The sequence below is a fragment of the Temnothorax longispinosus genome, chromosome 2 (assembly GCF_030848805.1).
Source record: "Temnothorax longispinosus isolate EJ_2023e chromosome 2, Tlon_JGU_v1, whole genome shotgun sequence".
In the NCBI taxonomy this organism is placed as follows: domain Eukaryota; kingdom Metazoa; phylum Arthropoda; class Insecta; order Hymenoptera; family Formicidae; genus Temnothorax; species Temnothorax longispinosus.
Window position 1 is genome coordinate 20,213,359 of NC_092359.1, and position 19,468 is coordinate 20,232,826.

Here is a 19,468-nt window from a genome sequence, read left to right on the forward strand (position 1 = left end):
ATTTGCTTCTATGTATATAAAATTGATGAAGGAATCAATAGATACGAGGTCTGTTTAAAAAGTTTCCGAACTTTGCCTGTATAATTTTTTGCAGTTTATTTATAACTTATTCAGCCCTGTCTCCGAAATACTCTCCTTCTTGATTGATACCTACACTTCTACTTCTACTTCCAGAAGTGGGAACGACGGTGGGAAAAGTATATCAACCAAGAAGAGTATTTCGAAAGAACCAAAGCTGAATAAGTTATAAACTCCACAAGATTATATATAGGCAAAGTTCGGAAACTTTTTGAACAAACCTCGTGTATGATAAAGAATGTGAAAAATCAAAGACCGTCAATGCATGCGTGAAAAATTTTTGAAAGATGATCCAAAGAAGAGGGCGCGGGAAGGAGGGAATCTAAAGAGAGAAAGGGCGTGAAAGGGGGCGAAACGAAAGGGTGGATCGTTGTTTAAGATATAAAAATGATATGTAATTAAGAATATGAGTTTCTTCTACGGAGACCCTGTCGTAGGGTAAAAAGAAGCGGGAGGGCGGAGCTACTACCGGTGGTACTACTGGAGCGAACGAGATTGTCACTTGCACCAACTGCGGACCTAATCCCTGCACGCATACAGCAACGAACGGTTGCACCGCCGAGGTAAGCAAACATTATGTATAATAATCTATCATATAAAGATATCATTACACCTTCTTTTTTTTCAAAGAATTTAAAAATATCTTTAAATAAACTTTATTTATTTGAAATATATTCGATTAATATTACATACAAAATGTCATTACATACGTAGGCAAACTTTCCATTAATTTTTAGAAAATATGTCCGAAATTAATAAGAATGTTATAAAAAAATAATCTTATGTATAACAACGAAAATCCAATAGCTCTCCGCCCTTATAATTCTTCTGCCTTGTTACAGACTCTAATAATGTTACATGCAATTTATATGTTCGACAGGAACTTTTCAAAGTCTGAAGTTCGAACGTGATAATAAAATCCTTTTTTTTTTTACAGCTAAGAAAAAAGGATCCGCCGCATCCGATTAGAGTGGCGAAGACGATCGACGTGATAGCCAGGATCACTTTCCCAGTCGCCTATTTCATGTTCCTCACTTTCTTCTTCATTCACTATAAGGGCACCTCGTAGAATGACGCACAACGATCTCCGAGAGATCTCCCATCGCTGGTATGAGCGACAACGAAACTTTCCAATAGGTGACGACATTCGTGCTAAAAATCGAATCTACAGTAGACTCGAATCTTGTCTCACAAATGTTTCCGAAAATGTTTCCGAGCAAACATTTTTAAGACGCAATCGTTTGTATCGCAATCAAACAATTATCTGATCTTTTCCGTAAAGACAAGGATAACGCAGATAAGTAGATCCGAAAATTCTTACGAAGTCGTGAATGTTACCTGACTATAGTGAAACAAACGAAATCAAACAGATTAGCTGTAATAAGCGGGCGGGAACGTTTAAAGGATAAGAGAATTTTTCTCCCGAAGGGAGAAAGAGGAAGAGAGCCGCTAATTCGGGGATATTCGAAGGCACGACATAAAAGAAAAGGATACCAACGATGGTTCGTCTCCGACTATACTTCATCTCCTCTCACGTGTGATAGCTCTTGAAAGCACTCCTCTATGGGGGAAGTAGATTACGATCGCTTCGCGATCATATGCAGCGGCCATATACACTTATCTTCATTATTCTTTTCTCTTTCTTATATCTTAGATAGGTAATAGAATGTGTCGCCGGCGAACACACTTTGGCCAAGCAGAGAGAATGACGCTTAGCTTAATTGACGATGATCAAACGTACTAATGTAAGATATAATATAATATTACAGACGAACCTCTGTATTCTTAACACCTTTAATGTTAGCATTCTTACGATGTATTCCGAAATGCGCTAACAATACTGAAAATCTATAGTTCACGTTACGTTAAATGCTGTAGATTTAAATACTGTCAGTACATTTCGGAATATACCCTTAATCTCCGTATTTTCAACACCTTTCTTTGCACTGCTCCGCCAGTCGTATTTGCTACGCGATCACGTGATCGAGAAAGTGACAAAACTTCTTCTCATATCTGGCACGAAATGAGCTGGATTGTATAAGGGTCGTCCAAATGAAACATAGACTCGGGTTGCTGCGTCGTGAATAGTGACGTCACTGGAATTGGGGACACCTGCCTAAATGTTAGGGGTGCCTATACATAGCACTAGTGTCAGCAACAGTGTGGTATGTACATTTACCTGTGACATATTCTTATGCTGTCTTAAATTACACTTCACTCAGTTGTTTCATGTTTTATTTGGACGATTATACTTGGTTTACGCGTAAGTATATAATGACACTATCGAAGGCTCTATATTGCTTAATTTTGAGATATGAGATTCGAATATTATGCTGTTGAGTTGGTGTTATACACAGAGTGAGAAATAGAAAGAGAGCGGAAGGAATTTAGAAAAAGGATAGAAATAGGGAGATTAAATGTAAAGACAAGTTTTTTTTTAATGGAAGAAGATTATCGATGATCTTAGGACAGCGGTTGTAAAGTGAAGAAGAAATACTCAGAAGAGGAAAATGTTTACATGTCGATTAACATGTTTAACATAGATCTTATATAAGTTGCATATTTTTAACAGTTTCACAAAATATGTAATTTTCTGTAGGAAAACTGCAAGAACAAACGGCCGAGTGAAAAAGATCGAGCAATACTATAACTATCCAGATAGCCAAATTTGTCAAAAACAAATTTTGAAAAGTATTACAAATTTTATCGACAAAATATCAGAAATATAACAGACCCTGCTAATAAAATATAATGGCAGATTGATTACAGATATCGGGTAAATTGTCATTTTAAAATCATTTAAATGATATATTCTATTTAAATAATTACAAAATAATAGATTTTGTACGCGCCGATTTTTGCTGGCTCTGCTATCAGATTACAGGTCGGCCGAAACTTATTACTGAACATGAACTTAAGGTGAACGTATTGATATTAATTTGTCTCAATGTTCTGCTCAAATATGTTGACAAATTGCTGACATACTACTAACTATTAACATTTTACTTACTGGCTAAAAAAAAATTATCATTACTATTGTTAAAGTAGTTCTCACAATTTAAGTATGATTTATAAAACCAAGACTATATGAGTGACGAACAAGGTTTTTCCTCAAATGACATTATTTATTTCTTCTCTTTCCCGACTATTTTTCTTACTTAAAACAATGTAGAGCAATTCTTTATTTAGGACAATTATCTATATTAGGTTCTAGCTATGTTTCTGACGAGATCAGGTATCAAATATATGTAAGGCGATTCATTCTTTTGTTTACATATGTTACGACAATTTTATTGGAAAATTCTCAATAAACTAGTAGAATTATTTTTATTCAATGAGAGATAAGGGAATTTTATGTATATTATATAGAGAATAGTTAGTCACGAGTTTTTTTTTAAATTATGTTTTGTATTAAAGATCTAAGACTTTCAATGTGAGAAAACGAGTAAAAGACAGAAAATACCATGTGCATCTAAAATCTCATCTGTCAGTAGCACAACACATTTTCATTTTGTGTATCATTCAAATGAAAATAGAAACTGCGGGGAAATATAAAGAATAGAAAAATTGTTTGATTCCGACATGCTAAGAATATGGATGTTTGACTGTACTAGCACAACAACAAAAAAAAACTGTCCGTGTGGACATGGTTGATTCGTGACCAGCGAATTTTTATCCGGTATTGATCTTTCGCTCGTCACGCTACGCCTAATTCCAAGATCGAAATCGAAAATCAGAAATTGAATGTGAAACGATTCGTATACAGACCGAGATGGCAGTTACAGGATATTTCACGTAACATAAAATAATAATCGAAAACGAGGAAAATGGATAAGTGTATTGAAATGACTAGGTAGATACGTAGGTAGAGAGCTGGATATAGATTACAGATAAAGCTTTCGTTGTGATACGGTCTACCAGTAAGTGAACGGTTTAGATTACGCGTCAGGTATCCTGTATTCAGATCTAATAGATGCAGTTAGACGAAAAAATCGAGTCGGAAACGAATTGAGCCTATTCCTCCGTGCCAGAGTATACATACATACTGTTTGCCACGACGCTGTGTGTGTGTAAATCGAAGCAAAAAGAATGGCCGCCATTAGCACGATTACTGAGTGGAAGATGCTAAAATGCTATACGGACACTTTACTTACCTTTATAAGTAGAAGAAATACTATGGCGTCACTATGGCGAACGCTGAGGCGATAAGGAAGGAAAGTGATCGGTTTATGCGCGATGTGCACCGCAAGGAAAAGACTATTCTATCTTGACATTACTGAAAGTAACAATATGTACATAAAATCGCGCTTTCTCCTTGACCGGATAATTATGTCTCTATACGATATATGCGTCAAGCGTCGTCGACTATAACTCGGAATCTATTGTGTAGCTTGCGTACTATTTTAGATGCAACATCGCTACGCTACACTACTATTATCACTATTACTACTTTTATTATTATCGCAACTAATATTATTATACTGTTACAGTTGCTATTTTAGTATCGTATTATCGCTCTACTACTATTACTATAATTACAGATCACTAATTGTAATGTCGCAGACCTTTAGGCGTGACGCGGAATCGGGAGCGCCTTCAAGCGCGTAGTACATTTATACTGATCGAATCACATTTTATTGTGTCCAGCAATATTAAAAGAAACAGCAGACCAAAGAAAAATGCGAGCCGAACGTATATACCGAGTACATATATATATTTCAATAATCGCGGCGATTACTCGAGGTCCAGTAGATATTGCTTATGATATAAGAGAAAAACATGATCTCGCTACATTGTTATTGTGTTGTTGGATGCGTGTATATATATAAATTAGGGGTCCCCAATCCACGACTCCCCCCGTGAAGTTTTATCCGGCCGGGTTTTATATATAAATATATATTTATATATCTATATATTTATATATTATTTTATATATATTGCACCTTTGGTTCTATGGTTTAGTCGTTGCTGCGCCGAATTTTTATAAAAAAAATTTTTTAATAACAATATTTTGATTTTATTTGATTTTGAAAAATAATAAAGATTTTAATGTGGCCCTTTTGATAGAAAAGGTTGGAGACCCCTAGTGTAAATGATGTTACAAAACACGTCGACACGAAGTGCAAGCACACGCCCGCGCGCGCGCGCGCACGATACACATACGCACGCACGTGACGCACGCGCGCCCGCGCGGGCGTGCCTGCGTCATGACGAATGCGCGTTTAGATTTGAAAAGACATGTACGAGGATCGATTTCTCTGACGACGGTTAGCATCGATCTTAGTTCTCTTCTATGCTATGTATTGAAAAATGATCTGAACATTTTCAAGACATACATCAACTCGATTAATGTAAAGTTAAAATGATTCGAAGTCTCGTTTATGGTTTACGTTATACAAAAAAATATTTACAATAAAGGAGCTGTATCCCCTTTTAGTATTTGTATTATGTAAAGAAGGAAGTGGAGTGGTTAGATAATGACAGACATCGCTAACCGACGTCCAAAGAATCGAGCCTGAGCGATAAATACTCACTAACACAGATCTCGTTTGATAATTGACTGCCAAAAAAATTTTAACTTTCACTGGCAAATGGATATACACCTCCAATTTGGAGCTCTTCTACAATGTAAATTAGCAAGGCAGGATTGTGACAGATTATATACGATGAAGCACTGATATTATTTGGACTGAACTATTTTGATTGGACCAAACAAAATAGTTTAGCTCAAAAACACTGCTTAACTCTGAAATGCATTTGCTTATTCGTTCGATAATGTTTGCCATTTTATCAATTTTTATGAGAAAAAGAAAGAAAAAGTAAAATAACAGACAATATCGTAATTTGAGCAGACTTCTAATCCTAAGATATATAATTTGAATAGACGTCGTTATTGAATGATGACAGAAATAATTAAAAAGTAATTAAAAGAGATAAAAAAGTAATTAAAACTATAATGATATTACACTTTAATGATTAAAATTTTGTTTATATAGTTCTACGATTTTATTGCGGCAGACTGAAAGAAAAGAAACCTTATACTCTGTTATATTAAAATCGTCATTAATAACTTTCCGAAGAGTATATACAATAACAATGAACGATGAGGATGATGCATTTGATAGTTGAGAAAAGAGTTTTTCAATGAAAGCCATTTTGATCCAACAAAAGTTATTCCACGGATATTTTACAAAACTTTGAAATAAAGTTGCTTAAATAAAGATGCAAAATGAAAAGAGAATACAGGAAGAAGGATGTAAAATTATGAATAACAATATTTGTACGGGTATCAATATTGCAGCTCTCTTTCAGAAAGTTTCAGCAATATATCGTATAAAACATAGATTGCACTGCAATAAATATAAATATTCTTCGATTTTAATATAATCGTAAAGCCAAGCAGACGAAAAAAAAAACGTCTTTTGCACGAGTTTTTCAGAACGAATGGAGGAGTATTATTTCTTTTCTCTATAACGCTCCGGAATTCGAGATAAAGATAAAAAGGGAGGACAGGTAGTAATGATATATTTATTTTTTATCTTTTATGTGTAGATAACAAAATACATAGTGGTAATGATGTTACATTACAACGCAAACAAACTTTGAAGGAAAAAGGGGAATGGGAAGAAAGAGGGAGAGAAAGAAGATTGATAGGTAGATATCATTATATATTTATTAACTGTGGATGTGACATTCCCTCAAACAGAACAAGAGAAAGAAAAAGAACGAAAGAAAAACAGAAAAAGGACATCACAAAGGAGAAATTATTTAAATTATGGAATAAATACATTTTTTACGCTCAATATATAATTGTGAGATATCATATACGATATAATAAAAATTAAAGTCAATCTGCCTTTTTTTTAAAGCAACGTGATTTTACTAGATTATCTCTGTAATTTCTCAAAGTTTGTTTGCATCGTAGTGTCTCTAAATTTCTTAAAAACAAAAGGTTAATTTTTCAGACAAAATTTTTTTTGTCAGCGATATTTATTTCTATACTATATGTAATAATCGATGGATTATGAAACGGCACCTTTGATTTTCGCAATTTAGAAGAAATACCGAAACTTGAGTTTTTTCGTACCGCCTTTTCTGGCAGCGTTACTATAAAGCATTTTGTTTGATTGTGAGATAAGCTTTCGAAATTTATTTCAAACAATAGGCGATATAAGCAATATATCTCATTTCATTTTATTACAATATAATTCATGCAAAAATTACTATAGTTTCAAGCCAAAGCATATGCAAATATTAGGTAGTTATATAAAGTTCATTACGAATATGATATCTCTGTCTTTTTCTGACTCACCTATACACTACATTCGTCAACTTACAAAACCTGATATTATGTTCTTTCTTCTTTAATAAAGTTTTTCAGGATACTGACTTTCATTTTCTAAAGAAACAATCGTTCTACCGTGTTGTTTATTGATATGTACATAGATATACATTTTGTATCGAAAGTTAGAAAAAAAAATAAATGTGATTTTTGTTGATAAGCGACCAAGAAAAAAAATGAAATAAATAATTGATATTTATTAATGAGCCCGATTAATATATATTTATAATAATATTTGCAAGAACAATTTTAAAAAGTCTAAGCAAAAATGATAAACAAGCATTTTGCAGTATAAAAATTTTTATTGGATGTTTTGTCAAAACATTTTCGAAAAACATTTTCTTTCTTATAACTCGTAACAAAAACGTTCGAAAACATTTTCATGCAGAATATGCTATAAAAACGCATTAATACATAAACTATTCATGCATAAAAAGCAGATAGCAATCAAATTTGTTAATGACTTAATTTGTCATTACTTAAAAGTGTAGCAAAAAATAGAACAATATAGAGGGATGCAAACATAAAATTAAAATTAATTTATTGTTGATTAAAAAATATAGTTTTTCTTGTTAATTTATTGTTATTTAATTTAATACCGTTATTAATTTAATATATTATATTTAATTAATAGTTATATTGATATTTTATGTGTAAATGTCTCTTGAAAAATGCATACATGCAATCGACACAACGAATATTGTACATAGCGCAGTATATAGAAAAATTTGAAGTATAGAGTATTTAAAAATAATCAAACTTAAAGCTTAATCACATCCAGCATAGACCAATCTAAATAAATTGTAGTGTGCAATCTAAATAAATTTGGATGTGCTAATATAAATTTTGTAAGAATAGAGGATTTATATAAATGTTTGGACGTGTATTAATATTTTTTACAAATACACAAAATATTAAATCTCGTGTACATTAGTAAATACACAATGTTATACATATTTTATTTATACATTTAATTTAAATAAAAAATATGTTTACGTTATCTTTATTATCTACGTAATAATAAATATAATAATACATTTTTTTTAAGTCAATAAAGAATGTTTGACGACGATAAGATATATAAACTGCTTACTGCACATATTTCTGCTATCTTTTGTATACTTCACACCGTAAACAACCAAGAATTATTAGGTAATAGGATTAATGAGCGAATTAATTAATCTTATTGACGTTGTTAATATTTAATGCTCCACGGACCAAGACGTATAGTCGTACGACTACTATGCCGTCGTATTATCAGTGGCACTGTTTTAGAAAATAACACACGCAGTCTGCATTATTTATATTTGTAAACGACTGTGTAGAATTTTTATTACGACATCCCAGTGCGCGTTATAAGCAAAACTTTAGCATGTAGTCGCGAAATATTAAGTATAAAAAAGACTCCTATTATGCAAGAAATTCATTACTCTCAAAAATGGTCTAGGTAAATTACTGAACATTTGTTTGGAATTTCAAATATTTATGACTAGGAATAACATTTCTCTTTACAATATAATGTTAATTCTTTCATTTCTTTCGTATCTTTCTTTCTTGAGATTTATTTTTAATTCCTACGGGTCCACAGTAAACCTAATTAACATTATTCTGACTGTCGGACGGTGAAAAATTTATCAAGGAGAAAAATATTTTAGCGTACGTTACAACTTAACGTATTACGAATCACGTCCTTTTTTACACATACGTTATTAATAACATTTCGCATGGCTTTAAGAATTTTTGTTTGACAAAATTTATTTGTATTAAAGAAATAAATGCACTTCTGTTTGTTAAGAAAAATGAAAAGGTAAATTTGCCATTGCAAAGTTATTACATATATCTAGGTAATAAAATCTGGTATATAGATGAAACGATTGAAAAAATGCAGCAATAAAAATAAAAAAAACATTAAAAAAAATATAAGAGAAGTAAAAAGATAGACAGAGATAGTGAGGGAGTGAAACAGAAAAAGAAAAGGGAGGAAAAAAGGACTAAAAAAAGAGAAAAGAGAGGAAAAGAGAGGAAAAGAGAAAAAAGTGAAGGGAGAGAGAAATTTATACATAAAAAGATTTAAGCGTCAAATATTATCGAATAGAATTATTCGAAATTATACTTTTAACAAAATCGCGAAAGAATTTATATATACTCAAAGCTTCACTTTTTATGCTGTCGCTCTGTCATAACAATAATAATGTTACACAGAGAAAATAGAAGAAATCAAGTAATAGTAATCGATTGTATAACTGTGCGTGTTTATATGTATATATATATATTTCTCCAAACTATTTAATTTCCTTTTTGTTATTTTTATATCTTTTCACTGCATCCGCTGAGAAGGAAGAAGAGAAGAGGAAGAGAGGGGGAGAGACGGAAGGAGAAAGAGAGAGAGAGAGAGAGAGAAAGAGAGAAAATTCTGCGTGACATGCGTATACGTAAGCATATGTACTGCATGAAAAATGGATTTACAATTTTCAAATAATAAAAATCTGCATTATTAACTCTTATATATACAGGATATTTTGTACAGCTCCAACTAGCAAACAACTTGAAACTACATAAAAAATATATAGAAAATACAAAATTTTTTTCATGAGATTTATTTTTAAAAACCGATTTTTAATACTTATTTGGAATACGTGTAGGAGATTCTACATAATAGAATTTCTTACTATTATCTCTATCTTGCACGATCTCTGTTCAGATTTATGTTTAATAAACGTATCGTGTCTATCTTGTGGATCTGTTCTACATTTTTTTTACAATACAAATCTTTAATTTTCATTATTTGTTAATATAACAAATACAATCGTAAAAAAACAATTGTTATAGATAAAAAAATTTATACTTTCTAATTTTTTTATATAATATAGGTATATATAGATTTATCACTTCTGGCACCTAATTACAAAATATCCTGTATTCATACGCGCACGGACATACACACGTATTATGCAATATTGATATGATAAAGGAGATGCTTAGAGAATATCATATATAGTACAATTGCGTACATATCTTGGATAACAATTAAAAATATATAAAGAAACAATTACGAAAAAATGTAACACGCATTAAACATTTCATACAACACTGGAAACTTTCTGAAAAATAATATTATGATGTACTGAATTGCCATTACCTGACATGCTGTAATATCGCTTATTACATATTTATTTATACGTACGGAAGATCACGTAAATTCATGTATAGATATACTTTACAGCATTCTATTTAGCCGAACAAATCGTGAAGAATTGATCAAAATTTGTTCTTCGAAATTTCAAACATTTTTACACTTGCTTTTACATTGTTTTAAAAAAGGATATAATTTCATATTTTTTAAATAAATTTTCTATTAGATTCCAACAGAAATAGAATTTTACGATTAATATATCTGTATACGTCTTTAAAACTTCTTGTTGACATATGTGTACATAAGTTGATAAACATATACCTCAGTAAAAAATTTTTCATATAGAACAATACATATATATATAATTATATGAAAATATGTTCATATATGTCTTCTTTCTCTTGTATAATCTCTGTCCGTTTATACAGAAAAAATAAGATAAAAGAAATAAGAGAAAAAAACATACATGAACATATTTTATACATAATTATATACATTTAACGTTTTTATATCAAGAATTTTTTACCGGGACATAGTATTATTAGATAAAAAATAACAAAATTGCCACAGTGATGGCAATGGTAATGTAGACAAGTATATTTACGTGGATATTGTAACATTCTCTTGTCCTACATTCAAAAGAGTTTACATAAGTGGGAAAAGATATGTAATTATTCAAATATTTCAAAATATATAATTATTTATTAGCTATTGCTTATATAGCTATTATTTATTAGCTATAATATTAGCTATATATAGATATATTCTTCATTCCTTTACTTATAAGAACATTCAAAGACAACTTTATATCTCTGCGAACATTCTATTCATTTACATACATAATTCTTTACGTAGTTATATAATTCTTATACAATCCTTATGATTAATGTGTCTATCGTTCTGCTCAGACTTACTATTACGATAACAGTTTACACGAAACTATCGTACTTAAGATTGTCCTCTCATTAATTAGCGCTGTGTAACGCGTACGTGCGTACGTGTGCGTTCGTCTGCGCGCGCGCGCGCGCACACACTGTATAATATATTATATACGTCCGCATCTTTCGTCGAATGAAAGAATAATGCGTTTTGCTTTAGCGACGTACGCGTTTTAAGAAGAGATAAAGCTGTGATGTTATTAATATCGGCGCGGTATGGCTCGCACGAACGCGCGACTATTTTTGCAATATTTAAGATTAAAGGAAGACAAAATAAAAAAAAGGGACGTAAATAAATAAATACTAACTTAACTGAGCTCCCCCCCAAATCGCAAACAGGCTTTGCAAAACAGATAATGTATACATGACAAGTATTAAAAATATATTACACACATACGCATATACATATATACTTAAATCGTATCGAGAAGTATACACGTATAAGTACTCGCGCGGATCTAACACCTCACACGTATGGTTAATTATATTAATTATATGTAACGTATAACCCATTTGTGATACTCGGCATACGAACGGCATTGTGAAGCAAGTGATACGTAACGGCATAATTGAGTCACACAAATGCATTCATTAAGTAAACAGATTTTTAATTGTAAATGGAATTTATTGAATCGTTACATTGTATCGAGGATTAATTATCTGATTCATCAGCTGTTTGTAACATATTGTGATTAAATATTAAATTGTCAAGTAAAACAGCAAATCATACCTTTTTATTATTATTCCTGTGTAAACATTAATTTCTGAGGTTTTATGTGAGATGAACACAATTCTACTGTATAAGATAGTACCATTGACACTTTTGACTTGTTTTTATGACAAGTCTTTTTTTAAAAAATAAAATACTTATTTAACTATTTAATTTAAAAAAGATAAGTTTACTTAGATACAATCTAACTAGAGAGATACGTTTTTATAAGTATATATACACATATAAAGCACATATTCATAGCTTCATAAATATTATTTTATATCTGCATATCATCTTTCTGTACACTTGTGTTGTGTATGTACGTGGCACACGCGTACATTTATACATGTATAAAATTAGAAAATTATTTTATTAAGCACTTATCTCTATTCATTCATATTTTACTCTACACAATGCAATGTACGACTTTTTAGTGGACAAATCGTGCCATCCTACTGGACCTCTCTCGCAATCGGCGCAAGCTAGATATTTGACGTTGCCTACCGTATGCGACACGCCGATATTTTCGAAAGTATACATATCCTCTATTAGCCAGTAGTCAGAAATAATTTCTGATTGATTAGCCTCGTCTTGTGCCCTACTATGGATATAGGGCAGCGCAAACTGTAATAAAAAATTTCTGTATTTATTATTTACTCGGTTAAATCGACAATTATTAAATTAAACTATACAACAATTGTTTGAAACAGTTTTAAAAACTTGGTACAAATTTATCGGTACAGATTTAAAAACTTGATACAAATCGACGAAGCACCGAATGCACAAAATATAATTTTTAGGTTATAAACGTTCGGCGTGTAAAGCGTAGTAACGCGCTGAAAATATGTATCGTCTAATGATTCAGCGGCATCTATAATAATTAAATTACTAAAACGCGCAATGAATAATAATCAATTAAGAAATTCTACATCAGATTTCTTCAATATTAATGTATACACACTACAAATAGTACTAATACTCACGTCCATGTTTATTAACGTGGCTGCTCCAGCATTAAGCATTTTCGAGGGGCAAAATGTACAGTAGATTTTGTCCTTATTTTTGCCCTCCGTGTTCTTTTTCGATTCAATAACATCTCTCTCCGTCGACATTGTCACTTCATAAATATAAAATTAAATCTCGGTACAGATTAGCCGACTAATCGGCTCTTGAGATCCACGATCCACCCCCTATGTGATAAATCGAATCGCATCGAGTCGAATTGGAATCGATATCGGAATCGAAACATACCGATCGATCCGTATAATTCAAAATGTCAATAGCTTTTGACAGAGAGAAGAATAAGGCGCAATCAATTGAACTTTGTGCGAAAATTACGTTATTTTATATTTATTCGTGCTTCGAGTTGCGATTTATGGATAAAGTTTTTGAAAATATCATATAAATGTGAAAATTATATTCCGCGTAAATCTCTTAAAAATTGGATAATATTCAACTTGATTGATGCAGTCTATTGCCCGATTATTGTTAATCGTGTTTACAAAGTTTGCATGTAAAATATAATCATCGATATCTACGCATAAATAATAAACTGAATTTAATATGCTGTCTTTCTCTAATTACTAGAATTAGAAAAAGATAAAAAGTCAATCTACATTGATAGAAATGGACATAAGTGCTTTTTGCAATTCTTTGTATCAAACATAACTGCACAATTTTATTTACAAAATATTTTTAGAACATCTTGGGAAATGGATTTTGAATTAACGGACTTGATTTCGTTCTTGTGAAAAGGGAAAATAAATATTATGCACATTGTACATAATATAATCAGCTATAACGCCAAGTTAATTACAATAAAATTACAAGAATTTATTAATAAGATAATTATAAAACCAACAATGTCATCATTAAAATTATTCTCATATCCAGCGCATCACATAAAGTATTGAAAACATGCTAATATAATGGATAAGTAAATTAAATTAAAAATATTCAATAATAAATTGTACACAGGAGATAATGTTCTATGTATATATTATTTTATAAAATTATTATTCATTATTATTTAAAACACATTATACTTTTTATTATTTATTACTGTATGCAGTAATATAATCGTTGGAACACACGAGTTTTTTCTGCTTTATTAATTTCCAATTATATTTTTCAAATTTTTCATCGAATGGCAATGGATCTGTTGTACAATTATTCCCTTGCGCAGGTCCAATAACAAAAATTAAATTACCTTTGTAATTTTCTATATAATTACAGAATGCTGCACAGTTATTAAAGTAGCAAAATAACATTGCGTATCGTTTTGGCACTTGAAAATTTGACTTGTTCTCAATAAAGATAATATTTTTTAAGAATTGTGGAGGAGAATATTTGCTATTCCACCAAGAACTATCCAATTCTATACCCACAACGTCCAATCCTTGAAAAAAAATATGTTACAATAATAAGCAATTATAAATATTATCGAAGAGATCTATGTTTATATCAATATTATTTTTAAGATTTACCTGAACATTTTTGTAGCAACCATTCCAATAATCCACAACCACAACCAATGCTTGCAATTCCAGATAAATTATACTTTCGTATAGTATCGTTTATCCAATACAAGTCACTCACGTCAGGCAATACCCATGATAATCGACTAGGCTTAGGATTGCCATTCGCGGAAGCTAATGCAGCAATCTCTTTCCACTTTTGAGCATTATATAATGAAAGAATATTTTCGTCGATGTCGTTACTATTCATTACTTCTGGATTTTTTTATATGTATTACAAATAATATCAATAATTCACTTACTATAAAATTTCAAAAAACAGTATTATTTGCGCAACACATTACAAGAAGTAAAATACTGTTAACCAACAGATTAATGAATGAGAGAGGAAGGGTTACCGTGAACTTGAGTTGTGTAATTTTTCCAATAATAGATTGACTCGTTGCCATATGATATAGTCGAACATATATATTTCTAAACATATTCGTTTAATAAATGCGACTTTACCGCGACACGATATGTCCACGGAAGAAACAAAAATCAAATCTTTAGAAATGAATTTATTTACTATTTTAATTTTTATTGATAGAATGTATTTACATTTTAATATTTCTTGATTACAATATTACAAGGAAACTATATTTGTATGATCTAGAGACGAGTAAATTGTAAAGTCGTAATTCGTAAAAAAAACTCGGGCATATCTAATTCTGTGTACAAAAAGAAATAAAATTAATATAATAAACTAAACTAGTAATAAATTAAATTAATAATTGTAGGCATTTATTCAAATTTTGTACATTTTTAGTCAACATCAACTTCTTGTAATGCATAATGCATCTCATCCTTTGATATATTCAACAGAATCTTTTGATGTATATCGCTACCTGAATATTCGCATAATAACAATCTATAGTCACCCAACTTTGAGCAAATATCAAGCGTCTGAGTAATATTGGGTGTTTTGTAACCTGGAAACAGAAAAGTTACAATAATATAAAGTTTCTTTTACACACATCGCATTCTTTCTTATATTATTGACAAGTTTTTTTATACGAACCATCAAAGGAACATAAAGAATCAAATTGTCTATAAACATTTTTGAAACAAACTTCTTCCACACCAATTCGTTTGGCTTCCACACATACGGCTTGCAAGAATATTTGCTCAAATTTTGAACAATGTTTTACCGCTTGAACTTTTGGATTTATTATCATCTCCGACAAAGCCTCATTCACATCTTGTACGTTTACTGTAGTACTGTTGCGTGTTTCCGTAATTTCTGCTACTCGACGACAAATGTCCAAAGCGCGACGAGCGTCGCCTGATACTGCGGACACCTTACTAAAATACAAAATATAAAATGTTTTCGAAATGGTTAGTCAAATTTCATCGATTTCATTATAAAAATTAACAATTAAAAGTACCAAAAGGTTCATACAATACGCTAGTCAAAATATACCAAATATTTTAAGAATAATAAAGTTATGAAACCATAACATTAAAACATATACATATACATAAAATATATGAACGAACCATTTAAATAAAGAGACTGTATAATGCTTACCGTGCAATTAATTGTATAATTTCATTTTCGAAAATGTCTGTGTTTTTAAGTCTAGTTAACACTATCTCGTATAATTGTTTATAATTGTATGGTTCAAACGTTACTCGGGTAAGACCTAATCGTGACGTGACTCTACCCATTAAAACTCTCTCTGGAAGATCCATAGTATTGGCAATAGTAATAACTACTAATCGAGCAGAGGCTTTTGTAGGCCAGTCCAATAAATTGTATATTACATCTTGTCGTTTTGTACACAATAAATCAAGCTATAAAAATTTAAACAAAGAAAATAAAAATAAGTGAAACAAATAAGAAAAAATAAAATAAAGATTATTTAACACAATATAAAAGATATAACAAACAATAGAAAATAAATGGAAATGTATATTATACAAAGAATAAAGATGTGTATGTACATACCTCATCTACAAGTAGCAACGTCATTGGTCTCTTAGCATTGCTACTAAATCTCTTTTCTAACATATTATATGCTTGTTCCCACGTTAAAACTTTTCCAGATAATTGCTTTAGAATCTGTACGTAGGCTTGCCTGGGCTCAGATAATTTCATACCATTAATCTCAACAAAGTCAAAATAGTCCAATTTACCCTTTTCCACAGCTCTCTTCAGACATTTCAAAATCTCATTTACAGTAGCTGTTTTTCCTGTACCTGGGACGCCATTTATATAAATGCTTCTGCGATAATATTGATACATATAATGTCAGAAAAATAAATGCAAATATATGTTAAGCAACGTCTAGATAAACTTACCCTCCACTGTTATCCATTAGCTTGCTTTCTAGAAATGTATAAATGTTATTAAACTCTTCCTCTCTGCAAGGTAACGACTTGGGAACTGCACTGACATGCAACCTAGTTCTGATTTCTTGCAATGGCGTTGCTGGTTTAACTAGCATATCAGTTCTCCTTTTCATAGATGGTGTCAAAGCGTTCTGCTTCAACAATGCACGAACCTTTGGAGTACTCAAACCATTCTGTACTACTGGTGACTCAATAGCGTCATCGTTTCCTTGACTATTTTTTATAAACAAACCTTTAACAGCTTTATGTGTAACTTCCACTTTATCAGCTTTACTCTTATTCTCATCTTTTTGTACTGATTCACATTTATTAGGCATAGTTGAAATTGTTCTGCGACTGCTCCTCTGAATTCTCGACCTTTTAGGAGTACAATTAAGTGAAACATTTTGCATTGCATCTGTTTCAAGATATATCTTCTTACTAGGTGATTTATCTACGTTGTCTCTTTTTAATTCTTTATCTACAGAGGGAGATGTATATTTTGATCTGGTTCTAACTTTAGGAGTAGCATTGTCATTGATATCGTCTGCAGAATCAGCAGGATTCTGTTTATTAAGTTTTGATCTTGTTCTTGTAGACGGTGTCTTTGGAATAAAACTAACACAAATGCAATCTGAATCATCATCACTCTTGACTGCGTGTTTGCTGGTTTCTCGTTTTCTCGTTTTGAAAGTCTCCACTGAACCAAGAAGTAGGTTCTTTTCATTGTAATTAACCTGATCTCTCTGCACTTGTGATTTAGAGGAATAACATTCATAATCTGAATATCTTTTAGGTAACTTTATATTTCTCGCGCCCTTACGCGGCATCTGATTTTCATCTTGTAAATTTTTCAAATGGCGTTTTGTACTTCTGGTTATTCTCTTAGGTTTTTCATCTTCCGACTCGGTGTCTATCTTATACATACTTTGTTCTGTGGAACGTCTCAATCTTAAACGTAAAGAGACTTGCTCCTTTTGCAACGCATTGCTTCGTAACAAGAAACGTTTGTTATTGTCAAAGATCTTGTCAGAATCGAAAGAATCATTATTGGTGCTTTTCTTCGGCACATTACCGTCAAAGATCTCGTCAGAATCGGACAGGTCGAAAGAATAATTATCAGTGCTTATCTTCGGCACATAAGATTCGTCCAGTTCTTCGAATTCATTTGACTCTGAACTTGTTTCAAGTAATACAGATATATCTCTGTCCGTGCACTTCTTTAATCTAGCCATTGCACTTGAAATGCAATCGGTTCGGCAACAATTAAATATCCGTTTCTTTCTTCTTTAAGGACTTGCACTTCGGTCAACCTAATTAATAAAATAGCATTAGTTAGAAAAAAGTAAATTTTTTAAATCTATTTTCATATTATATATTTCACAGGAGACGATTTATTTATACTGGGTTTGCCATAAACATAGATTGTAATTATCGAGGTGGAAAGTCAATTAGAGGAAAAAAGTTGTCACCGCTATCTTGTTTAGATATCACGTTGTAATTTTTCTCTTACCGTTCTTAAGATATAAGCCTGAGAGCAACAATAAATTACAATCCATGTGACACTCGCGAGATCGCTAAGGTTATGCATTCAACCATACTTAACCTAAAGACTGAAGTGATGTTGCTGGCGAATTGCCGCCTTTTTTCGCGCATGCGCGTTGAAAATGTGCAACACGTAACGTTACAACTGTAGGTAAAAAATTTTTCATATAAAAGCATATATAAAGTTATATGTATAATTATTATATAAAATATGTTTGTATATGTTTTTCTCTTGTATCTCGATTTGTATATGATGTGGGAAAAATAATAAGAAAAATTAAAAACTAATTAAATATATGGATAATTATTTTCGCATTATTCTTTCTAAATAAAAAGTAAAGCTATTGAGAAAATGAAAAAAATTGCTTACATATAAATGTAATAATTATGCAATATAAAAGATGATTATGATTATATGTAGATTATTGTAATTGCAACTTTACTTTTTGTAAAAAAAATAATGCAAGACACTGCATGCAATGTTTTCAATTATTCTTATTATTTTTCTAATACAGACAGAGCTGATTATATACAACAGAAAGAAAACATATATTTTATGTATAATTATATATTTTGATATAAACAAATTTTTTTCCGAGTCAGTACTCAATATGCGATAAATAAAATCACATTTTTTCACCAGTGCGAGAATAACAATTATATATTTTTAAAATGGTATTTTCTAAATATGTTTCTACAGTTAAATGCATCTGTGCTTCGATCGAATGCAGCTGATGATTCCATACTCTGAAAACCAATTAATCGATTCACAAGCTTTAATTTAACTGTCGAATAATCAAAGAAATTTGATGAGGGGTGTTTTCGCCGATACAAAAGGCCTGTTTTTTTTAGCTGAGAACTTCTTGCTCC

General features: G+C 31.1%; 4 protein-coding genes across 12 annotated transcripts in view; 1 reads left to right on the forward strand and 3 right to left on the reverse strand.

Moving 5' to 3' along the window:
• Nucleotides 1-12,215, forward strand: part of Phcl-1 (pH-sensitive chloride channel 1) — a 68,722-nt gene extending 56,507 nt beyond the window's left edge. For 6 of the 8 annotated variants that reach the window (XM_071771526.1, XM_071771532.1, XM_071771527.1 and 3 more), the window contains 2 exons: nucleotides 525-641; nucleotides 1,016-12,215. In XM_071771526.1, coding sequence (XP_071627627.1) covers nucleotides 525-641; nucleotides 1,016-1,147 — 249 coding nt within the window. In that variant the 3' untranslated portion in view covers nucleotides 1,148-12,215. Of the gene's footprint in view, nucleotides 1-503; nucleotides 642-1,015 lie in introns of all 8 variants that reach the window. The other 2 variants (XR_011730989.1, XM_071771533.1) reach the window with 2 other exon arrangements.
• A 119-nt stretch (nucleotides 12,216-12,334) lies between these two features.
• Nucleotides 12,335-13,398, reverse strand: Strat (RAB interacting factor STRAT). The gene is made up of 2 exons (XM_071771535.1): nucleotides 13,187-13,398; nucleotides 12,335-12,827 (listed from the first exon to the last, which is right to left on the reverse strand). Exons 1-2 carry the CDS (start codon nucleotides 13,313-13,315, stop codon nucleotides 12,594-12,596), a joined length of 363 nt encoding a protein of 120 aa, XP_071627636.1. The 5' UTR covers nucleotides 13,316-13,398; the 3' UTR covers nucleotides 12,335-12,593.
• Nucleotides 13,399-13,615: 217 nt separating this feature from the next.
• LOC139808970 (uncharacterized) lies at nucleotides 13,616-15,343 on the reverse strand. The gene is made up of 2 exons (XM_071771534.1): nucleotides 14,690-15,343; nucleotides 13,616-14,601 (listed from the first exon to the last, which is right to left on the reverse strand). The coding sequence occupies exons 1-2, from the start codon at nucleotides 14,928-14,930 to the stop codon at nucleotides 14,255-14,257; spliced, it is 588 nt and encodes a 195-aa protein (XP_071627635.1). The 5' UTR covers nucleotides 14,931-15,343; the 3' UTR covers nucleotides 13,616-14,254.
• A 98-nt stretch (nucleotides 15,344-15,441) lies between these two features.
• Orc1 (origin recognition complex subunit 1) lies at nucleotides 15,442-18,858 on the reverse strand. Of its 2 annotated transcripts, none has more exons than XM_071771525.1 (6): nucleotides 18,660-18,858; nucleotides 17,024-18,366; nucleotides 16,671-16,947; nucleotides 16,251-16,516; nucleotides 15,741-16,024; nucleotides 15,442-15,651 (listed from the first exon to the last, which is right to left on the reverse strand). In XM_071771525.1, the coding sequence occupies exons 2-6, from the start codon at nucleotides 18,286-18,288 to the stop codon at nucleotides 15,485-15,487; spliced, it is 2,259 nt and encodes a 752-aa protein (XP_071627626.1). In that variant the 5' UTR covers nucleotides 18,289-18,366; nucleotides 18,660-18,858; the 3' UTR covers nucleotides 15,442-15,484. The 2 variants fall into 2 exon arrangements, with proteins under 2 accessions (XP_071627626.1, XP_071627625.1); XM_071771524.1 differs by having other exon boundaries at nucleotides 18,567-18,858.
• Between the last annotated feature and the right edge of the window lie 610 nt (nucleotides 18,859-19,468).

Excerpts from the sequence above, each read along its gene's own strand:
- Orc1 (XM_071771525.1), bottom strand. The coding sequence starts at position 18,288 with ATGGCTAGATTAAAGAAGTGCACGGACAGAGATATATCTGTATTACTT. Across the intron at positions 16,025-16,250 it reads ATTATACAATTAATTGCACG|TAAGGTGTCCGCAGTATCAG; the intron begins GTAAGCATTATA and ends TTTGTATTTTAG. Across the intron at positions 15,652-15,740 it reads TTCTTTATGTTCCTTTGATG|GTTACAAAACACCCAATATT; the intron begins GTTCGTATAAAA and ends TTCTGTTTCCAG.
- Strat (XM_071771535.1), bottom strand. The coding sequence starts at position 13,315 with ATGTCGACGGAGAGAGATGTTATTGAATCGAAAAAGAACACGGAGGGC. Across the intron at positions 12,828-13,186 it reads CCACGTTAATAAACATGGAC|TTTGCGCTGCCCTATATCCA; the intron begins GTGAGTATTAGT and ends TTTTTATTACAG.
- LOC139808970 (XM_071771534.1), bottom strand. The coding sequence starts at position 14,930 with ATGAATAGTAACGACATCGACGAAAATATTCTTTCATTATATAATGCT. Across the intron at positions 14,602-14,689 it reads GTTGCTACAAAAATGTTCAG|GATTGGACGTTGTGGGTATA; the intron begins GTAAATCTTAAA and ends TTTTTTTTCAAG.